Source organism: Ipomoea nil, unplaced genomic scaffold, assembly GCF_001879475.1.
Source record: "Ipomoea nil cultivar Tokyo-kokei standard unplaced genomic scaffold, Asagao_1.1 scaffold2219, whole genome shotgun sequence".
Taxonomy (NCBI): Eukaryota; Viridiplantae; Streptophyta; class Magnoliopsida; order Solanales; family Convolvulaceae; genus Ipomoea; species Ipomoea nil.
The window spans coordinates 1,102,456-1,126,278 of NW_017618647.1; the positions used below are offsets into that span (position 1 = coordinate 1,102,456).

At 45.7% G+C, this 23,823-nt stretch overlaps 1 protein-coding gene across 1 annotated transcript; it reads right to left on the reverse strand.

Annotated features, from left to right (window-relative positions):
* Positions 1-22,057: 22,057 nt before the first annotated feature.
* On the reverse strand, positions 22,058-23,200 carry LOC109150221. Its single transcript, XM_019298137.1, has one exon. The coding sequence runs from the start codon at positions 23,198-23,200 to the stop codon at positions 22,058-22,060; it is 1,143 nt and encodes a 380-aa protein (XP_019153682.1).
* Between the last annotated feature and the right edge of the window lie 623 nt (positions 23,201-23,823).

Consider the following 23,823-nt stretch of genomic DNA (forward strand, 5'->3'; position numbering starts at 1 on the left):
GTACCCTTATCTTGGTGTGATAAGCGGAGGGGGAGTTCTTTTAATTTAAACAAGAGTGAGGGGGATATGTGATGGTGGGTATACTCACAATCTCACCACGCGTCTTAAGTCTCCTAAGTCCTATGTACTTAAATACCTAGAGTTCATGCCTAATGTCTTAAAGTCCGATCTTTGAGGTCTTATCCTAGGGTCAAACTTAGGCTCTGATACCAACAGTAACACCCCGAAATTTTAAAACTTTTAAGACTTATATAGTAAAGCTGAATTCTCATTAAATCCCAAACATAATATAGTAGAATACGGGGTGCTATGCCACACCTGAGCTAGAGAACTCAGGTGCACAGGCTAACTAACTAATATCCTCAATAATGTAAATACGCATGCATGGCACGCAGGCCAAAAGGGAAACTATCTATTCAATGCTCCGAATCTCTAGCGCGCTCCAGTGTCTACTCTTTAGTGCCTGAAAGCCAAATATATCTGTTCAGCGAGAGATGCTGGTAACCCACTCCAACGCGTTGAAATACATTATAGATAGATATGTATAGATATATGAAAACCATTTTGAAGCAGGAAGATATATACTTAAGAGACGCTAGCTTTTAAAACCAAGAATAGACTCGACAGATAGGGATAAACACAATCAACAGTTATAGCCAAGCATATAGAGTTACTAGCATATATCCTATGGTCACAGATTCACTTCATCTCATTCATATCATCATCCCAATTCGTATCTCATCACACAGAAGCACACTTTGGTTGCGCCACAGGACCAATCCCATGCCCATACATGAGGGTCAGCGCATATAGCTCTGACACGGCCCCGCAGCATCCTGCCTCGTATCGCAATACGAAGGGGTCTATCGCAACCGACCGATGAACCACAGCTCATCATATTGTTTGATCGCAACCAAACAGTGGACCGCAGCCCAAGAGTAGTCATCTGACCGCAGCCTGGAATATGAACCGCAGCTCATGTAAAACGTTGGATCGCAACCAAACGGTGGACTGCAGCCCGAGAGTGTAATTCTGACCGCAGCCAGCTTCTGAACCGCAGCTCGAGAATAACCAATTTGATCGCAAACAAATTGGGGTATCATGCACACATAACACATAACAAGCACATGCAACCCATATTAACACATTGGGAAAGGGGAGAAAACGTATAACGAAACCTATGCGTGGTTATCCACACACTAGGAATAATCCTAAGGGGTTCATACTTCCTTTACCTAGGCCAACGGGATACCAATTCACTAGCATGCGATATATAAGACTCATTTATCCTACGAATGGTACCCGAAACATCAAACTAAACTTAGGCACGATAAACGGGGTCTGTTGGGACACTATGAGGGTCGGGAAAACATCAAACGCGGAAGCCGGAGTCCCGAGTCGGGACAATTTCCAGCGGGTAGCCGGTGGGTGGTGGGCCACCCGCCGGCTGCCCGCTGCCGGCGACGTCTTTCTCGGGCAGCGGGTAAGTGGCGGGTCCCCCTACCCCACCTACCCCCCACTGAATTTTTACCAAAATAAACGTCCCGGGATCCGTTGTGGAACCCGAAACCATGCTTAGACACTTTTAAACGTAATTGATGACACCACGTATACAATTAACGGATCAAAAGCAAGAATCATATAACACATATCCTATCATGACTTCTAAACACAATCAACACCCGAACATGCGAAATCCCACGCAATTATATCATGAATAACTCAATACGAAATTCTCAATTTTAACCTAGGGCTCTAATCATACTCAAAACAATAAAATCATAGTTCATCTTTTAATTGCCAAAACATCAAGATTCATCAAGAACATCACATATTCATCTAGAACCTCTTATCATCATCAAGATCATCAAGATCACACATAAAATCATCTTACAATCATCGAGAATGTATCATCAATATCATAAACGATTCATCAAGACACAAGTATAGAGAGGCGGCCAAAGAAGATAATTATAGCAAGGAAAATAGGTTTTGTTGAGACATGGATTACCTCTTAGCCTTAATTAATTTCCTTGGCTATGAAGGGTCTTTCTTTAAGATTCCTTCTTTCTTGATTTCTCCAAGGGGATTTCTTGGAACTTCTTGTGTGGTGAGAGATTATTGTGGTGTGGGTTCTAAGTGCCTCCTAGGCCCCCTATATATGTATATATATATATATATATATATATATATATATATATATATATATATATATATATATATATATATATATATTTAAGAGTCCTAATTAGGGTCCAAGTGGTATGGGTTTGCTAATTCTATTTCCTATAGGACTAGGGGATTGGTTTTAGGGATAAGGGCCCATGGACCATGGTGGACCTTTCTTAATTTATTACTGGAATTTAATTCTTTCTTTTGGGTAAATGATTAGATGATTAATTGGTTTTAGGGGTCGTAACACGGGGTGTTACATGGTAGGTGGCGGGTTCCCCTACCCCCACCTACCCCCCACTGACTCATTTACCATAATTTCGTCCCGGGGACCTTTGTGGAACCCGAAACCGTGCATGGACACTTTCAAACGCAATTAACGACACCACGTAGTCAAATAACGGATCAAAAGCAAGAATCACATACGACTCATCCTATCACGACTTCTAAACATAAACAACACCCGAACGTGCGAATTCCCACCCAAATATAAATCAAGAACATCACAATGCAAATTCCCAATTCATCCTAGGGCTCTAATCCCGCCCAAACCATCCAGAACATACTTTATCTTTAACATCAACAAATATCAAGATTCGTCAGGAATCATTATATCAAAATCAAGAACTTCTTTTCAACATCAAGATCATCAAGAAGGCATATAAATCATCTTATCAATCAACAAGATCATAACACAACTATCATAGAAGAATTCATCAAGACACGAGAATATAGAGGGAGGCCTAAGAGGGAGATCATAGCTAAGAAAATAGGTTTTGTTGAGACATGGGTTACCTCTTAGCGTTAATTAATTTCCTTGGCTATGAAGGGTCTTTCTTTAAGCTTTCTTCTTTCTTGATTTCTCCTAAAGGGGATTCTTGGAACTCCTTGTGTGGTGAGAGATTATTGTGGTGTAAGATCTAGGTGCCTCCTATGACCCTATATTTATATATATTCCTAAGAGTCCCAATTGGGGTCTAAACACTATGGGCTTGCTAATTCTATTCCTTATAGAACTAAGGGGTTGGTTATAGGGATGTGGGCCCATGGACTATGGTGGGCCTTTCTTAGTTGATTAATGGGTTTTTAATTCTCCTTTTAGAGAAAGTGATTAAATACTTTGTTAGGGTTAGGGGTCGTAACACGGGGTGTTACATGGACTCTTGTGTATGGTGTACAACATATGCTTGAGGTTTGAGTAGGATTAGGTCGACAAGAGATTGTGGCCTAGACCTATACTTGTCTCCTTGCATTTCCCGCGCTCATATTCGAGAGGATATTGCCCGGAATGAGATGTAGACAAAGTGTTTGTTGAAATGCTCATAAGGAATGTGGTCACGGAATGGTGGTTCCACACCTATGAAAGACCTAGTAACCGAGCGGTGAATGGCATTGGAAGTCATCTCGCTCGATTAGATCAACACTAGCCCAGATTCACCTCACACGCACGAATGAATGAGAATCCCAATCCACTATGCCTTCTATTTTATAATTTCTTTTATTTCTTTCCTTAGTTTCCTTGGTTATGCCTTTCTCTTACACTCTCTTGAACACATGCGCGAACCGGCACTCCTTGCATCTAGTCGATCTCTCGTTAATACATCGTGACACTTGATTATCTTGCACTCTCCTTACTCCGCATTGTCATCCTTGAGTACGACACTCGGGGTGGTCACTCACCCCGTCTTATCACTAGTACACCTCAAATCCTTACACGACCATCGCATCTAATCTTTTGACGATGCTATCTAAATTGATAACTGTAACGAAAAGCGTCCTATCAGTTGAGCTCTAAATTTGAGGTTAAAATGAAAAGTGTATGGGTACAAGTTCAACTCTCATTAGCAACACTTTTCTTTTCTTCACATATTTATTTTATCTCTTTCATTCTTTTACAAGATAAATTAAATATTTTTTAGTATATTTTTATGAATCATTTAATTAACAAATTAAATGTTCTTTTTAGCCTAATTTTTATGAATCATTTAATTAATTTAGTATACAAGTTTATATTATACTTTATTGTATTCAAATTAATTTAGAAAAACTTAAAGTTGATCTAACTAACAAAATTAAAATTAAAAAGTATTTATGAATATAGTGTTATTCAAATTATTTTATGTGATTGATATGTTTCATATTTTGTCATAAATATTTTTATATTTTCACCCCACTCAAGTATATTTTTTATTTCGACTCTAACTATCGTATAATCTATCAAAAACATTCTAATGTAATTTATAATGTATTTTGTATTTTAACGTTATTATGGTTGTTTGATATTTTGTAATTGACATTTCTAACGTCGTTTAAAAGATTAGAATGCAAAATTATAAATATCCCATTAAAGCATCTAAAGTTAGAGTTTTTAGATCTGCTGATTGCTTGATAGCAACAGCTTGCATTTTGAACTTCGGAGGCAGTGATCTCAGAACTTTGCGAACCAGTTTCTCTTCTTCAAACAGTTCTCCCAAGTTCCGTGCGTTATTTGCAAGGTTCTTTATCCTTGCACGAACTCAGAGATTGACTCGTTTTCTTCCATCCTTAGACTCTCATACTTGGTCATGAGCAATTGCAACTTTGAGACTTTGACAGATCCTGTTCCTTCATAGTGAGTCATAAGTGCATCCCATGCAATTTTTGCAATATCTGTGGCTGAGATCAACTGTAACTGACCTTCTCCAAGAGCACTATGAATTGCATTTATAGCTTTATTGTTTGCTGATGCTTGCCTTTTCTCGTTTGCTGTCCATTGAGCCAGTGGTTTTTTCTTCTCTTCGTTTTCAACGCTCATTATCGGTGGGGTCCAAGCATTTTCCACGGCATCCCAGCACTCTTCACCCAAGGACTTTATAAAGGCCTTCATCCTAGCCTTCCAATAGGCATAGTTGCTCACACCTTTCAACAACGGTGGTCTTGTAATTGAGGCACCCTCTTCCAATCTGCAAAACAATACTCGAGTATCCCTAGGATCTCGCTAACAAATTAAGCGACACTGTTCTAATACCAATTGAAAATATGTAATGCAGAAATGTAGCACAATATGCAGAAATATACGAAGCACTAAATTAAGTACACAGTTGAATTTTTTAATGCAGTTAGAGAACACCTCTTAATCTGCGGGGCCACGCCCAAACTTTTTCACTAAAGATCAACCCACGGTTTTTACAATTACAAGGCTCAATGAATTACAAAACTAGGTCTACCACCTATTTATACATTGACCTTATAAACACAACTCTATGAAAAAGTATACAATACAGTTTGAACTAATTCTACCAATTAAACAAACAGTAACCAACCTGGATTTTAACTCAACTTGTACTGAATAAAGTGGAGCTGAATTCTCCGGATAGTACACCAATCCTTTCCCGTCTGAAGTTCCCTTGTAGTGTCTTCTGAGTAATCAATTGTAGCACCTTCCAAATTTGTATTGCCTTTTTATGTTTTTGGAAACTTCACCTTCTTCATTACATTTCCCCCTATTTATAGCTATTTAGGACCCATGGAATTAGGCATTTGTTTTTCACATTTCAAGCCACTATTCACGTAAAAGAGAAAGTGGTTTAGGCTTAGCGAATCTCTTCCACACATTTGATGAGTAAAAATATCATGACTTATTCTTCACTCCTAATTAATAGCTAAATTATGACCCAACATATGACAATTTAAAATAACACTAATATATATATATATATATATATATATATATATATATATATACATAATCAGTATGTAGACTAATATATATATATATATATATATATATATATATATATATATATATATATATATATATATTTATATTTATATTTAGTGTACTAACAATCTCTCCCTTTTGCATATGTTGATCAAACACACAGACGATGACAAGTTCTCCCCCTCAGCTTTTATTTTATCTCCCCCTCAAATCATGAACATCTCAATTTCTCCACCTTTCCAATATATAACAAGTTCTCTCAACTCAATTTCTCCCCGTTTTCAAATATACAACAAGTTCTCCCTCTCAATCCATACACAGATGTACAACAATTTCTCCCCCTTTATTTGTGCACACTGTCCCCCTTAATATCATCTCTCTCCCCCCCAATTCATATCATATTTCTCCCCCTTTTGATAAACATTAGCCAAAGGTAACATAACCATAGCAGCATGTATTGAACAATGCAAGAAACTTCAACTAAGAGCATGGAATTGATATGATATAGATAGAATTTAAAATTGGAGAGGCTCACAGTGGGAGTATATGAGAGGTGTATCAACACTGGAAAGCTTTCACACTGGACTCTTCTTAGGTCCTTGTGAATCCATAGTAAGTACCGGGTAACCCTCTTCCAGGTAAGCAGTGGAGAGGTTCATAATGGGAGTATAGGAGATGTATATCAACACTGGACAACTTTCACACCGGACTATTCTCAGGTCCTTGTGGAGCCTTAGTAAGTACCGGGTAGCCCTCTTCCAGGTGAGTAGCTTGTGGAACATCGAAGACTAGAAAGCTTTCACTCCGGGCCGTTCTAGGGTTCAGTAGAACCGTAGTAGACACTGGGTAGCCCTCTTCTAGTTTATGAAGCGTAGTACACTAGATAGCTTTTACTCCGGGTTGTTCTAGGGTTCTGTAGAACCGAAGCAGACACCGGGTAGCCCTCTTCTAGGTAAATAGGATTAGCATGCATGGGTTCAAAAATGACATATACAGCTCAAGTGTATTGTGTTTTCGGAGTGGAAAACCAAGATACATGTTATTATGAGTAGAATTTGTAGTGGCAAATGAGCAACAAGTTCTTGAATTAGGTTTAGAGTGGGGCTAACAATATATACTATCCACAAACTATCAATAGTATGCTCTAGAGGAAATACTTGCAAATTGAAAAACAATACTACTGAAAGTTAAACATTACCAGTGACCTCAATAGAACTGATTTGATGAAGAGCTCGCGGATCCAGAAGATGTATCATCATTACACACAGGGTTGTGCCCATCACTATTTTCAGTACCAAAACCCTTCAATTTTAACAGAAGATTCGGGAGTGAACCTCTCGATCAACCAATTCCTTTTGCTGATGAGAAAGAAGACGTAGCTTCTTTTCTAGGAACTTAATAGCCAATTCTGTAGCATTTGCATTTGACGAGGGACTCGCATGATCAAAAAAATTCTGGCACGCCTGGGTCAGCAAAATGTGATCCCGTGAGAAGGTAGTGATCAACCATTATGAGTGCTGGCTCGGCTTTAGAAAGCTCAGACTGTCTCTTTTTAAAGTCCTGCATCACTAGTAAGCCATAACACAACAACGTTCTGTTTTCATTAAAAAAACCTTCTTTTTTTTTTTTGTAAAATAGACAAACAAACAAAAATAGAATGTTGTTAGAAATAAAATCCTAAGTTAGTTTTTTTTTTTTTTAAATTGAAAAAAAAAAACTGGAAAAGAAATTAAGCAACGATTTTTTTTTTTAACTAAAAAAAATCATTTCGTTGTCAAGTAAGTTTGCTTGGGTCGCCACACTTGTCGCGGTTGGTTTTGCCTGCATTGCCTCCAAACATGTCCTTTTAGGTTACACCTGAAACAAATCTTGTGAAGAACCTGTTCGTGTACCTTGGGACGACAATGTTTCGTCTTTGCATCTTTCTTGACACCCATGCTTGTTGTTGATTTCCTTGCCCGCTTGTGAAGCATAGACCTGCTTTGTTATGATTATTTACTCCTGACTGGAGAATTTCATTTAGACTTTTGGTGCCTATATTTAACATTCTCACACGTTTCTTGAGATTTTCCAATTCACTTTGCAGGTATTTTTCATTTGACACTCTAGTAACCACGTCAGCCTCGAGGTTTTCTACCGTGACTTTTAGAGCAGAGTTTTCTAATTCTAAGGATTCAACATTTTTAATTAATATGAGATTCAACTTACTTACCTTACACCAGTTCTTGTACATATCTCCATATGCTTCAGCTAGGTCAATATCCTCATCGTCAGTCTGCATATCTTCATTTGCCTCATGTGTAAGGTCGATATCCTCATCGTCAGTCTGTATCTCTTCAACTGCCTCATGTGTTTCTAGTGTGGTAGGTTGTATCTGATTTGAGTCCCACCTTACCTCACTGTCTTCCACAACTTCTTCTGTAATTTTGAAGAACTTCTCATAGTTTGCACGTTCTTCCACATCATCGGGGTGGCACATGTAGCCATGAAATGCAACAAAATTGCTTGTTTGTTGTTCTACATGTTCATCATTATCAGAATCTTCAAAATCACTCCATGTAAGTGTGTAAGATTTTTTGTCTTTGTTATTTCCACAATCCGCTGCAATGTGTCCATAGCCTCCACCAGGGCCGAATTTTAGGCTGTGCAAGCTGGGCTACCGCACAGGGCCTCTAATTTTAGAGGGGCCCCAAATTTTAGAGGCCTAATATTTAATATTTACCTAGCTAGTTTAGAAATAAAAATTCAAAGTTTTCAATTAAACTTAAAAAGTTCTATGAAGAGATGGTAGCAATGTGTATTTATTGTATTTTAACTTGAAGGTCAAAGGTTCGAAACTCGCATATGTTAGTTTTAAAAATTATTATTTTGGAGGGCCTTAGTTATTTACCAGAACAGGGCCACAAAAACCTAAAATCCGGCCCTGGCCTCCACATTCATAGCATTGAACTCCCTTTAGCTTAAAATCTTGATTTGGACCTTTTTGCTTCTGAATATTTCCAGTTCCACCCCCTTTGATATTTGTTTTCATCCTTCCGTGTACATTGGCTTTCTTCAGCATTTTGTCGAAATTCTTTGACAACATGGCCATGACCTCGTTCATTTCTATATCTGAGTCAGCTCCTGTAGGTACTGCACCGCCGAATGCAACTCCATTGTTGTCCTTGTTCAGGTACTTGTCTTCCTCTTCCATTTCTAACTCAAAAGTCTGTAAATTTCCCATTAAAGCATCTAAAGTTAGAGGCCGATCCGCCCCCTGCCGAGGCCGATCTGCCCCCGCCGACCCCGAGCTGTCACCGGCCGACCCCCGCCCCGCCGAGGCCGACCCGTGCTCTCTGTCGTGTCCTCCTTCCGTGCCCACTTCGTTCATCCCCTCCTTGCTTGAGTCGGGTGAGTCTCATGGAAACCCTCTTTTAGAGTTCCATATCGAGGACACGCATCCGGTAGACTCATGGAAACCCTCTGTTAGACTTACCCTTGATTATTAGTTATTGGTCCGTCCTAGACTCCATTGACTACGCGGACCTCCCGCCTAGTGATGACGAGTCCATTGACTTAGACGGTTTCCTTCCCCCTACATTGAGCACTATTACATTGAGTACCCCTACATAGATCTGTTAGCCACGCATCCCCCCTTCATGATGACTCCTACGCCACTTCCGGATCCCTTCCCCTTGAATTAGTACATTGTACTTGACTCCGCCATCCCTCGGGGATTCGGGTCCTCCTTGAGTCCCCACGATATCGCCATGGCGAAGGCCTTGGTCGGCCCATCGGCTGTGGTTCACGTCCCGCCTCCCGGGACGAGTATACTAGAAGCTCCCGGACCCAATTTTTTTGGGGTCCATGTTACATCCCTCCTCATGGGTTTAGCTTTCCCGCTTCACCCTTCATCATTGAGCTCCTGAACTTTCATCGTGTATCTGTGGGTCAGCTAGTCCCTAACTCCCATCGGGTGGTGGCGGCCTTTATTGTTCGATGTGTCGAGGTGGATATCCGCCCTAACCTGGACCTTTTCCACTCTTTTTTCACCGCGACCAATTCCTCGTCTAAGGAGAGCAAGGGCTACATGGTGTTTTCGGCTCAGACGGGGACGAGGATTATGGGACACATACGGGATTTCAACAAGGGTTGGAAGCCCCGGTTCGTGTTCGTCTCTACGGGCGAGGCGCTCCCTTTTGAGGTGCCGTGGGGAGGGTACTTTCGTAAGTGCCGTTGCCCGAAGTCCACCCCGAAGCTTGAGGCCCTGGCCCGGGAGTTTTTGGGTGAGACAGCTGATATGTTGGACTCCTAGGCCCTCGTTTATCACGAGTCCTTGACCAGGGCGGGCTTTTCTCGCGACGCCCCTCCGCCGCCTCCTCGTGGTGCTGCTCCCCCCCCCCCCCCTTCCAGACTCCGCGGGAGAGACCGAGGAGGAGTCTTTGAGTGATGATTCAGAGGATGACGATGTTATTGAGTTATGAGCCGGACACTTGACGCCTCCTCCTACCAGTTCGGGTTTGCCACCTCGTCGACGTGCCTGTGTACCTTCTTGTTTATGCGTTTTCGTTGAAGTGCTCACCGACTTGTCTTGGTGTAGGTATGGCTCCCGGTCGCGCCGCCATCACGAACCTTATTGAGAGCTTGCGGAACCGTGGCGGCGAGGACCCGAAGCGCCGCAAGACTGGCGAGACTAGCCATGCTTCCTCGGGCGTCCGGGTTCCTCCAGGTCTCCAGGTATCGCGCCGACGTGAGACGGGTGCCTCCGACGCGGACCACCTGCCGGATGGCCGTCCGGTCGACCCCCCTGCTCGAGCTCCGATGACCACGACGTCGCATCAGGGTGCCTTGACTGATTGGTCCGTCCACCTCCCTCCTACTGCCTCGATACTTTGTGGGGATGTTCCTCCGGAGGCCTTTATGCGCAGCCTCTCCCTGCCCCGCGACATGGTGATGCACGGGGACCATGCCATTTTTTGCCCTTTGCTAGAGGTAAGTGCTATTTTCTGATGATGATGGGTTTTCTTATCCCTTGCTATCTTGTCTTCTATTTATGTTTGTCGTTGTGTAGGCGGTTTCCCGTGCCGTGTCCATGGAGAAAGTCCTAGGGAGTACCCCTGGTCAGCTGGAGGCCGCGCGATGTCAGCTGGAGGCCGAGGCGCGGTTTCGCTAGGACGTGAGCGACAAACTTGTGGCGCTGGAGGGTCAGTATGCTGAGTTGATTGCCAGCCAGTCGCGGGAGCGTGCAGCGCATCAGGAGGCCCTGAAGGAGGCTTCGAGGGTGGCCGTTACGGGTTACAAGGAGTCCCATGCCTTTGTCCAGGACGCGAAGGCCTATATTTCCGCGCACCCCCAGGAGACCTTAAATTATCTTACGAGCTTCCCCGAGGGGAATGAGTGTGTGGGTTTGCAGGGGTTGGAGATGTACGAGGTGGGGGAGGGCTCCATGCAGAGCAAGATCTATTCCATCCTTCGCGCCAGAGATGCATCCTTTGACCCCGTGGCGTGGGGCCTGCCCGAGGAGTTGGAGGAGGAGTCAGGTGACCCCATGGATGTGGCGGTCGAAGAGGGTAGCGCGCCCCCACCGTTGGACTCGGCGGCCGACCGCTCGTCGAGTGCGGACTTCGCGGCTGACCTTCTTCGCTTTGCAGGCGTGGATGCCCCCCCATGAGGAGACTCAGGCTGATTTGGGTGGCGATGACGGTGCTCGCGAGGTTACGCGACCCTGATGTCCTTTAGAGCTGGCGGTCCCTTATCTTTATTTAGTTGCTTGCATAGACTATCTCTTCTGTTTTGCTTAGATTGGTGTTATCTCGTTGCGTGGGTTGCCGTCCGTACGTTGCTTTTGTTTATTTTGTTTGCACTAGACTTGTTGGCTTCGCCATGACGTTTGTTTGCTATGACACTGCTTCTCTATTTCGTCTTATACTTTTGCCTGTTTTACTTGCGTATTTATCTTGATAGCTCCTTATTGTGAGTTGCCTTGTGCCCGCCAACGCGGCACTAAAGAACTCTGGCAACGCAGGAACTTAGCTGGCTCGCCGACGCGGTACCAGCTAGCCCGCCAACGCGGGACTGGCCAACCCCACGGGGTCGACCGGCCGACCTCTCGCTGTCTGTTGCTGGGGTCAGCTGGTCGCTTCTTCTTGCTGGGTTGCTTGTCCGGTGGTGAGTGAGGTCGGACCTCGTACCGCCCCTAGGGTGTTGAGGTTGCGTTACGCCCGTCCGGCGATAGGTGAGGTCGGACCTCACGTCGCCCCTAGGACGTCTTAGCTATTCTTGGGATGGAGTCCCATGACTCGCGTCTCGAATCCTTCCGTTCGGCGGTAGGCGAGGACGGACCTCGTACCACCCCTAGGGTGTGGAGGTTGCGTTACGCCCGTCCGGCAATAGGTGAGGCCGGACCTCATATCGCCCCTAGGACGTCTTAGCGATTCTTGGGATGGAGTCCCATGACTCGCGTCCCGAATCCTTCCATTCGGCAGTAGGCGAGGACGGACCTCGTACCACCCCTAGGGTGTTGAGGTTGTGTTACGCCCATCCGGCGATAGGTGAGGCCGGACCTCATATCGCCCCTAGGACGTCTTAGCAATTCTTGGGATGGAGTCCCATAACTCGCGTCGCGAATCTTTCCATTCGGCGGTAGGCGAGGACGGACCTCGTACCACCCCTAGGGTGTTGAGGTGGCGTTACACCCGTCCGGCGATAGGTGAGGCTAGGCCTCATATCGCCCCTAGGACGTCTTAGCGATTCTTGGGATGGAGTCTCTTGGCTCGCATCCCAAATCCTTTCGTTCGGCGGTAGACGAGGTCGCATCTCGTATCGCCCCTAGGGCGTGCGTTATGCCCAATGTGGTCGCCTGGCTCTTCGCGTACGCGACCGTCATGTTCGGCCTCTCTGGCGCTACTGTCCTTTGGAGGGACGATTTCACGCCGAACCCCACCAGCGCCGGACCTCACTAAGGTCGGCTGACCTCGCGCTGGCCGACCCCGTGTCAGCCGGCCTCGGGTAGGTCGGCCTTGGGGTGCCCGAGCGTCCGACTCTGTGTGTGCCCATGCTTGTCCCCAAGTCGGGATAGGATAATTGTTCAACAACCTTATTATTCCATTGTGAATGTAAACAAACATTATTGTGGGAAGCCCGGCCTTTTTTGGGGAGGGGATAGGCCTTACAAATGAATTTCTACTGGTAAAACTTTAGCAAGTGCTCCGAGTTCCACACCCTGTCTACCACCTTGCCCGATGTGGTCTTTAGCTTGTAGCTGCCTGGTCGTACTATGGCTTCAATTACATATGGTCCTTCCCATTTCTTTGCAAATTTGCCTCCGTCTTGGGGTCGGCTCGCTTCCCTCCTCTGGAGGACGTAGTCGCCAACCGGGAAGTAGCGGGGTCGGACTCGGTTGTCGTGGTAAGCTTTTGTTTGACGCGGGTAATTTTCTGCCCGGGCCATGGCCTCCTCCCTTCTGTCGTCGATGAGGTGGAGGTCAGCGGCGTGGTGTTCCTCATTGAGGTCAGGGTCGTATATTGCAACCCGATAGGATGGTATCACAGCTTCGGTGGGGGCCCGTGCTTCGAACTCGTATGCCAGCGCAAATGGTGTCTCCCCGGTGGCTCTTCTTGGGGTGGTGTGGTATGCCCATAGGACGGTGTCCAGTTCCTCCACCCATGTTCCACCGGCTGCGTCCAGGTTCTTTTTGATGCCGTCGACTATAGTTCTGTTGGCGTTCTCCACCTGCCCGTTTGCCTGTGGGTACGCCACCGCCACGCGGGTGTGTTTTATATACCATTGGTCGAAAAATGCCATAAATTCTTTGCTTTCAAACTGGCGCCCGTTGTCGGAGATGATTTGCATGGGGACCCCGAAGCGGTACAAAATGTTCCTCCGTATGAACTCCGTGCACCGGGTGCTCGTGATGGTGGCGAGGGGCTTCGCCTCCACCCATTTTGTAAAATAGTATATGGCGATTATTATGTACTTCCTCTTCGCGGACCCCATGGGTAGGGCCCCGACGATGTCGATTCCCCACCGAGAGAACGGGATCACCGTGCTGATAGGCGTGTAGCTGGTCGTCGGCCGCCCCGGCTCTGTGTGAAAGTGCTGGCAGGTCGGGCACCCCCGGGCGTACTCAGCGCATTCCTTGGCCATTTTTGGCCAAAAGTACCCCTGCAATAGGGCCCTCCTCGCCATGGCGAAAGCTCCTTGGTGTGCAGCGCAGGTGCCTTCATGTATCTCCTCTTTGACGAACTTGGCTTCGTCCGGGTATAGGCATCGGAGGAGGGCGCCGTTATAGGACCTTTTGTAAAGGGTGTCTCCAAGGAGGACATATGTTGGTGATCTCCTCTTGACCGCCTTGGCGGTTGCCTCGTGTGCTGGCAGGGTACCTGTTCTCTTATACTCAATGAGGTGGTCCAACCAGCATGGGGGCAGTGTCTGTATGGGGAGGACGGGGTAGGCCTCCAGGCTGGACCTTTGGAGGTCCTCAATCCGTGCTATCTTGGAGACATGCTCCGGGGTGCCAGGGCCGAGCTTGGAGAGCAAGTCCGCGTCCCCGTTTTGGCTTCGGGGTACCTGCAAAATTTCGTAGAGGGTCAATTGACCGAGGACCTGGAATACCACGTCGCGGTATCTCCTCATCCTCTCCTCGTTGGCCTCGAATTTACCAATCACCTGTCCGACCACCAGCCGGGAGTCGCACCCGACCCTTATTTTGGAGGCCCTCAGACCCAATGCCAGCCTGAGGCCACCCAATAGCGCCTCGTATTCGGCCTCATTGTTGGAGAGCTTGAAGTGGAAGCAAAGGGCGTAGTAGGCCCGGAACCCTTTCGGGGTAACGAGGACCACCCCTCCGCCACACCCTTTGGGGCCGGACGAGCCATCCGTGGACAGGGTCCACCAATCTTCCTCATCGCTCTGGGCTAGTTCGGTGGCCTCGCAAGCGGTGCACTCGACTATGAAGTCGGCGAGTGCCTGCCCCTTGATCGCGGGTCGGGGCTTAAACTGGACATCATATTGGCTCAACCGCATGGACCACTTGACCAACCTGCTTGCCGACCCTGAGTGTAACACCCCGTGTTACGACCTTTAATCCCGAATTAATTATTTAATTAATTTCATTAATAATAATTAAAAATGATTTAATTTGATTAGAAACCCCTTTAATTAATTAATATGGTCCACCACGGATCGTGGACCCTTGCCTAAACTAGAGTCATAAGCCTATTAGAAATAAAGAAAGTCAACATTTTACTAATCAGATCCTAATTAGGAATCCTAGGCCTACACATCTATTAGGAATAAAGAAAGTATACCTTTACTATTCAGATTATGGTTAGGATTCTCTTTAATTAATTAATATGGTCCACCATGGACCATGGACCCTTATCCCTAAAACAAGTCCTTAGTCCTATAAGGAATAGAATTAGCAAACCCATACCATTCAGACCCTAATTAGGACTCCTAAATATATATATATATATATATATATATATATATATATATATATATATATATATATATATATATATATATATATATAAGGACATAGGAGGCACCTAGAAGTCACACCACAAAAGATATCACCACAAAAGAATTCCCAAGGGACTCTCCACCACCAAGCCTAGGGAGATCAAAACGGATGGAAATCTTAGGGAAGAACCTTAATAGCCAAGGAATGATTAATTAAGGCTAAGAGGTAACCCATGTCTCAAGAAAACCTATTTTCTTCGCTATAATTTCCCTTCCTTGGCCTCCCTCTAAATTCTTGTGTCTTGATTGAATTCTTCTATGATAATGATGTTATGTTCTTGATGATTGATAAGATGATTTACATGCTTTCTTGATAAATCTTGATAATCTTGATGTTAAAAGAAGTCCTTGATTATGATATGATGATTCTTGACGGATCTTGATATTTTCTTGATATTAAAGATAAAATATGCTCTTGATGATTGGGTGGAATTAGAGCCCTAGGTTGGATTGGGAATTTGTATTGTGACGTTCTTGATTTATATTTGGGTGGGAATTCGCATGTTCGGGTGTTGTTTATATTAGAAGTCGTAATAGGATAAGTCCTACACGATTCTTGCTTTTGATCCATTAACTGCTTATGTAACACCCCGTGTTACGGCCTTCAATCCCGGATTAATTATTTAATTAATCCCGTTAATAATAATTAAAAATAATTTAATTCGGTTAGGTTTCCTTTAATTAATTAATAAGGTCCACCATGAACCGTGGACCCTTGCCTAAATTAGAGTCCTAAGCCTATTAGGAATAAAGAAAGTAAACCTTGTACTATTCAGATTCTAATTAGGAATCCTAGACCTAGTTATCTATTAGGAATAAAGCAATCGTTATGCGTTGGACCCGTGTCCAGCATGCTTGCTGGACACGGGTAACAGTGCCGTTAGGCACTGTTATCTTTTTTTTTTTTTTTCTAAATTTCAGACCGCTTCATAGGAGTATATGTTCATAATTTTATTACTATATTATTAATAACTGTACATTCATAACTCCATAACTGTACGTTCATAACTCTATAACTGTATATTCATAACTCCATAACTGTACATTCATAACTCCATAACTGTACATTCATAACTCTATAAATATACATTCATAATTTTCGAAGCTCTATGTTCACAATTTTAGAGCTCTACGTTCATAATTTTATCACTATATGTTCATAATTGTAAGTTCATAATGTTAGAGCTCTTTGTTCATAATTCGATCAATAACTGTAGATTCATAATTCCATAACTGTAGATTCATAATCTCATAACTGTAGATTCATAACTCCATAACTGTACATTCATAATCTTCGAAGCTCTATATTCACAATTTTAAAGCTCCATGGTCATAATTTTATCACTATATATGTTCATAATTCTAAGTTCATAATGTTAGAGCTCTGTGTTCATAATTTCATAATTGCATAACTGTACATTCATAACGGCATAACTGTACATTCATAACGGCATAACTGTACATTCATAATCCAAAAAAAAAAAAAAATAACGCCGTTAACGGCAAAACGCGCGCGATTTTTTTTTTTTTTAACTAAATGACGCGTTTTTTTTTTTTTTTTTAAAACGACGTCGTTTTGGGCCCGTGTCCACAATTCACTGTGGACACGGGTCTAGGGTATAATTTGCCGGAATAAAGGAAGTAGGCCTTTTACTATTCAGACTACGATTAGGATTCCCTTTAATTAATTAATATGGTCCACTATGGACCATGGACCCTTATCCCTAAAATAAGCCCTTAGTCCTATAAGGAATAGAATTAGTAAACCCATACCATTCAGACCCTAATTAGGAGTCTTAAATATATAAATAGGGATATAGGAGGCACCTAGATCTTTCACCACCATAATCTCTCACCACACAAGAAGTTCCAAGAATCCCCTTAGGAGAAATCAAGAAAGAAGAAGGCTTAAAGAAAGACCCTTCATAGCCAAGGAATTAATTAAGGCTAAGAGGTAACCCATGTCTCAACAAAACCTATTTTCATAGCTATGATTCCCCTCTTAGGATTTCCCCATATTATTGTGTATTGATGATTTGTGATATTATTATTGATGATTGATGGGATGATTCCATGGGTGATCTTGATGATGAAAGGTTCTTGATAATTATGGTGTTCTTGATGATTATATGACGTTCTTGATGATTATATGATGTTCTTGATAATTGTAGGATGTTCTTGATGTTTATGTGATATTCTTACCGAATTTTGATATTAGAAGATGAATTGTGTCCTTGTTGATTTAAAAATGATTAGAACCCTGGGTTGTATCGTATGGAATTCTTCTTGGTATATTGGGTGGGAATTCGCATGACTGGGTGTTTATTATGTTTAGAAAAGCATGATAGGTTATGTGCCGTTTGTTTCCTGATGTTGATCCGTTAATTGTCTACGTATGTTATCAATTGCGTTTGAAAGTGTCTAAGCATGGTTTCGGGTTCCACAAAGGTTCCCGGGGCGTTTTTGATGAAAAAGAGTCAGTGGGGGGTAGGTGGGGGTAGGGGAACCGCCACTTACCCGCGGCCAAGTTGGGCAACGCCGGCAGCGGGCAGCCGGCGGGCGGGCAGCTGCCCGCCGGGCACCCGCTGCCCGGAACAGTAGAGCACCGGCGGGTGACCCCCACCCACCGGCTACCCGCTGGTTTGTACCCTACTTCAGGATCCCGGCTTCCCCGTTTGATGTTCCCCCGACCCCCGTGGTGTCCCAATGGACTCCGTCTATCGTGCCTATGTCTAGTCTGATTTTTGGGTACCGTTCGTAGGTCGTATGAGTCTTATATATTGCATGCTAGTTGGATTGGTATCCCGTTGACCTAGGTGAAAGAAGTATGAACCCCTTAGGAATATTCTTAGTATGTGAAGGATCACGCATAGGTTTTGTTATACGTTTTCTCCCCCTTCCCAATGTGTTAATGTGGGTTGCATGTGCTTGCTATGTGTTATGTGTGCATGTTACCCCGATTTGGTTGAGATCAATCGGGCTATACGGGCAGTCGGGTGGGCTGAGAACCATACCGGCTATTAACCAGGCTGGTAGAGACCGGTCAGGTATATAAATATTATATAGGACTGAGGTCCACTATACGGGCAGTTGAATGGGTTGAGAACCATCCCAACTGTTAACCAGGCTGGTAGAGACCGGTCAGGTATATAAATATTATATAGGACAAAGGTCCACTGTACGGGCAGTTGAATGGGTTGAGAACCATCCCAACTGTTAACCAGGCTGGTAAAGACCGGTCAGGTATATAAATATTATATAGAGCTGCGGCTCATCGGTCGGTTGCGATCGACCCCTTCGTAGTGTGAGACGGGGCAGGGTGCTGCGGGGCCGTGTCAGAGCTATATGTGCTGACCCTCATGTATGGGCATGCGATTGGTCCTGTGGCGCCAACAAAGTGTGCTATATGATGAGATAAGAAGGGTTGATGTTGTGACTGTGATAGGGCTCTTGCTAGTAATGCTTAATTGTGATTATTGGTTGTGCTTATCTATGACTGTTTCCTGTGTGAGAATTGTATATGCTTGGTTATGACTATAGACGGTGTGTACCCCTATTTGTCGAGTCGGTCCCTTGATTTCAAAGCTAGAGTCTCGTAGGATATATCTTCATGCTTCGAAATGACTTTTCGTATATCTATGTATATATGTATATGTATTGTATTTCAAAGCGTTGGAGTGGGTTACCAGCATCTCTCGCTGAACAGATATATTTGGCTTTCAGTCACAGAAGAATAAGTCACTGGAGCGCTAGATCTTGGAGCGTAGAAGTAGATAGTTCCCCTTTTCGGCCTGCGTGCCATGTTATGCATTTACTTGATTAAGGATATTAGTTAGTTGGCCTGTGCACCTGAGTTCTCTAGCTCAGGTGTGGCATAGCACCCCGTACTCTTTATGTTACGTTTTTGGGAATTAATGAGACTTCAGCTTTATTTTATAAGTTTTAAAAGTCTTGAAAATCTGGGGTGTTACATCTTACGTGGTGTCGTTATTTGCGTTTAAAAGTGTCTAAGCATGGTTTCGGGTTCCACGAAGCTCCCCGAGACGAAATTATGGTAAAGGAGTCAGTGGGGGGTAGGTAGGGGTAGGGGAACCCGCCACCTACCCACTGCCCAGAAATCACCGCCGGGCAGCGGGTAGCCGCCGGGCAGTCGCCTGCCTGTCGGCAACCCGTTGCCGGAACAGTGAATTCTGGCGGGCAGCCGGCGGGTGACCCCCACCCACCGGCTACCCGCTGGTCCATACCCCACCCCGGGTCCCCGGCTTCCGCGTTTGATGTTCCCCGTTCCCCATGGTGTCCCAACGGACTCCGTTTGTCGTGCCTGAGTCTAGTTTGGAATTTCGGGTACCATTCGTAGGTTAAACGAGTCTTAGGAATTGCATGCTAGTTGAATTGGTAACCCGTGGACCTAGGTGGAAGTTATATGAGCCCTTAGGAATTATTCTTAGTATGTGAATGATCACATGTAAGCTTAATTATATGTCTCCCCCTTCCCTATGTGTTATTATGTGCTATTGTGTGTGACGTGATGCATGACCCCAACTTGGTTAAGATCAATTGGGCTATACGGGCAGTTGAATGGGCTGAGAACCATCCCAACTGTTAACCAGGCCGGTTAAGATCGGTCAGGTATATAAATATTATATAGGACTGAGGTCCACTATACGGGCAGTTGAATGGGCTGAGAACCATCCCAACTGTTAACCAGGCTGGTAGAGACCGGTCAGGTATATAAAGATTATGTATAGGACTGAAGGTCCACATGGGCCTCGGTGATATGACCCACCGACCTGGACGCGCCAGGCGGTGTGTAGGGCCAACAAGCCGAGGAAGGCTGTAGTCCACCGACCTGAGTAATCAGGCGGTGTGTAGGGCTACGGTTGGCTGCGATCCACCGAGTGATGGGACATCGGTATGTAGGGTCGTAGTCTCCGAGGATCTTTGCCCGCCGACTGAGTTTAGCTTAGCGGTGTGTCGGGCTTGATCCGCTACGGTCCACCGATTGTGCGCATCAACTGTGTGTAGGGTCGTAAGTCCCCCCTTGTAAAGGGGATCACGGTCCACCGACTGGGCGCGTCAGCAGTGTGTCGGATCGTGGTCCGACGTTGGGTTCGTCAGCGGTTCTCAAAGGGTTGGTTGCGATCAACTCCCCTCGTACCGCGGTACTGAGGTAGGGTGCTGCGGAGCCGTGTTAATGCTATAAGCATTAACCCTCATGTTCGGGGCATGCGATTGGTCCCGTGGCGCCATCAATGATTATGTGATATGAATGATACTTGAATGATGATGTGTTTGAATTGAATCTGTGACCTTAGATGCTTATTCCTTATGATGTTATCTCTACTTCACTGTTTATCATTGATTAATGTGCTTGTCCCTATTTGCTAAGTCTATCCTTGATTTTAAAGCTAGAGTCTCCTAAGTATATATCTTCCTGCTTCAAAATGGTTTTCCTATATCTATATCTATATATATACCTATATTGGATTTCAACGCGTTGGAGTGGGTTACCAGCATCTCTCGCTGAATAGATATATTTGGCTTTCAAGCACAGATGAGTAGATCCTAAAGCGCGCTAGAGATCCGAGGCGTAGAGTAGCTAGTTTCCCTTTTGGCCTGCGTGTCATGCTTATGTATTGACATTATTTGAGGATTTTAGTTAGCTAGCCTATGCACCTGAGTTCTCTAGCTCAGGTGTGGCATAGCACCCCATACTCTTATATTTGTTTTCGGGATTTAATGAGGATTTACCTTTATTATATAAGTTTTAAAAGTTTCAAAATTTTGGGGTTTTACACTGAGGCCCTTAGTACTGCCTCGAGGGGTTGGTTGGTGAGGACCCGCACGGGGTGTGGTTGGAAGTAATGCCCGAGCTTCTTGGCCGTGGCGTCCACGACGAAGATCGCTTTCTCCGTGGGTGAATACCTGAGCTCGGAGTCTCGGAGGGCTCTGCTCACATAGTACACCGGGCGTTGGGTCCCCGCGTCATCCCGGACCAGTACGGAGCTGATCGCGGCTTGCGAGATGCCCAAGTACAGATACAAAACCTCCCCTTTCTCCGGTTTGGCCAGGGGGGTAGCGTCATGAGGTACGTCTTAAGGTCCTCGAAGGTTCTCTGGCATTCGTCTGACCACTCGAACCCCTGGTTCTTCTTGAGGACCCCAAAAAACGGCAAGGACCTCTCGGCCGACCTTGAAAGGAATCGGCCGAGGGCCGCCAGCCGACCATTGAGGCGCTGGACGTCGCGGAGGGGCCTCGGAGGTTCCATCTCCAGGATGGCCTTGACTTTCTCGGGTTTGGGTTCGATACCCCTCTTTGGTGGTACCCCCGGAAGGCGTCTAGGAAGCTCATGAGTGCGCATCCCGCTGTTTCGTCCACCAGCTGGTCTATGTTGGGTAGTGGAAAGGGGTCCATGGGTCATGCCTTGTTGAGGTCCATGTAGTCCACACACATCCTCCACGTGGGCGGTTTGGGTGCGAGGACTACGTTCGCAAGCCATGCCGGGTATGTGACCTCCCTGATGTGTCCGATTTCGAGGAGGGTGTCGACCTCCTTCTTCACAAACTCTCGTCTATCTGCGGCGAGGTAGCGCTTCCTTTGTTGGACAGGCTTGGCGTTGGGGTCTACCGCCAGTTTGTGCGTGATGACCTCCCGGCTGAGGCCCGGCATGTCTTCGGGACCCTAGGCGAACACGTCTCTGTAGCTGCGGATGAACTCGACAATCCGAACTCGGAGGTCGGCCGGGAGGCCTGTGCCTACCTTCACTATTCTATCAGGTCGGCTGAGGTCCAGGATGACCTCTTCCGTCTCCACCATGGGTTCGGCGCGGGGCCACTTCTCCTCTTCTCGAAGTGCCCTCTCAGTTACTATGTGTACCTGGAGGTCCTTCCTCGTTATTTGGCGGCAGGCCTTTAAGTAGCAGCTTCGGTTAATCATCTGGTTTCCTCGCGCGACGCCCACTCCAATGGGGGTAGGGAATTTTAGGCACAGGTGCTCCATGGAGATGACGCACCTGAGGTCCTCCAAGGCAGGTCTGCCGAGGATGATGTTGTGGGCACAGATGATCTTTACCACCACGAAATCTACCTCCCACGTCTTGACGTGCGGTGGGGTGCCGATCTGCACCTCAAGGGTGACGGATCCCTCTGTCTCAATGGAGTCTCCGGTGAAGCCAGATAGCGGGGTCCGTACCTGGGAGAGCTGCTTCCTGGATAGCCCAAGTTGCGTGAAGGTGTCATAATACATGACGTTCACGGAGCTCCCCGTATCTACCAGCACCCGGTGGACAATGATGTCTTTAAGTTCCAAGCTGATTACCAATGCGTCCCGGTGGGGTATGGGGCCATCCGGGAGGTCGTCGTCGGTGAACGTTATGGGCTCCCTGCGTGTCCTCTTCTCATGGGGTGCTCGGACGACCTCCCCTATGTACAGGCTCCGCGCCCACTTCTTCCTCTCGGCGGGTGTGTCTCCTCCCTCCGGGCTGCCAAAGATGACATGGATGACCTTCTTCTTTGGTGGGCTGTCTGGCTCGGCCTCCTCGTCCTCCGTGAGTTGGCCAAGCTCTCTCTTGCGCGGAGCAGAGGTAGAGGGCCCAGCGCCATCCTTCTTCTTTCGGGTGTTGTCGGGGCCTTTAGCGTGGTCCTGCCGGGACCTCTTCATGTACTGCCCCAGGTATCCTCGTTGAATGAGCCCCTCAATATGCATCTTGAGGACCATACATTCGTCGGTGTCATGCCCACGTTGCGGATGGAAGCGACAGTACTTCTTCGGGTCGGCCTTGGGGGGAATCTTTAAGCACTCCTCGGGGAACGACACGATGCCCATGTCCTCTGCGTGGTCCAGGATGACGCTTACAGGTTGTGTCAACGGGGTCAGGTGTCGCAGCGGGGCTAGTCGGGGACCCCGGTCACGGCGTGACCGGGGAGGGCGGCGGTCCTCTTGAGGTTGAGGTGCCCTGTCGCTTCGTCCGCGGCCTTTGTAACACCCCAGAATTTTAGAACATTTAAAACTTATATAATAAAGGTAATCCTTATAAAATCCCGGAAACATAGTATAAGAGTATGGGGTGCTATGCCACACCTGGGCTAGAGAACCCAAGTGCACAGGCAAACTAACTAGGATCCTCAATAATGTCATTACATAAATATGGCACGCAGGCCGAAAGGGAAACTATCTACTCTACGCTTCCCGTCTCTAGCGCGCTCCGGTGTCTACTCATCTGTGCCTAAAAGCCAAATATATCTGTTCAGCGAGAGATGCTGGTAACCCACTCTAACGCGTTGAAATGCAATATGTATAGATATAGATATAGGAAAACCATTTTGAAGCAGGAAGATATACTTAGGAGACTCTAGCCTTTAAAACTGGGAATATACTTGACAAGTAGAGGTAAGCATGTTAACAGTAATAGATAGTTAAGTAGAGATATCATCATAGAAATGCACATC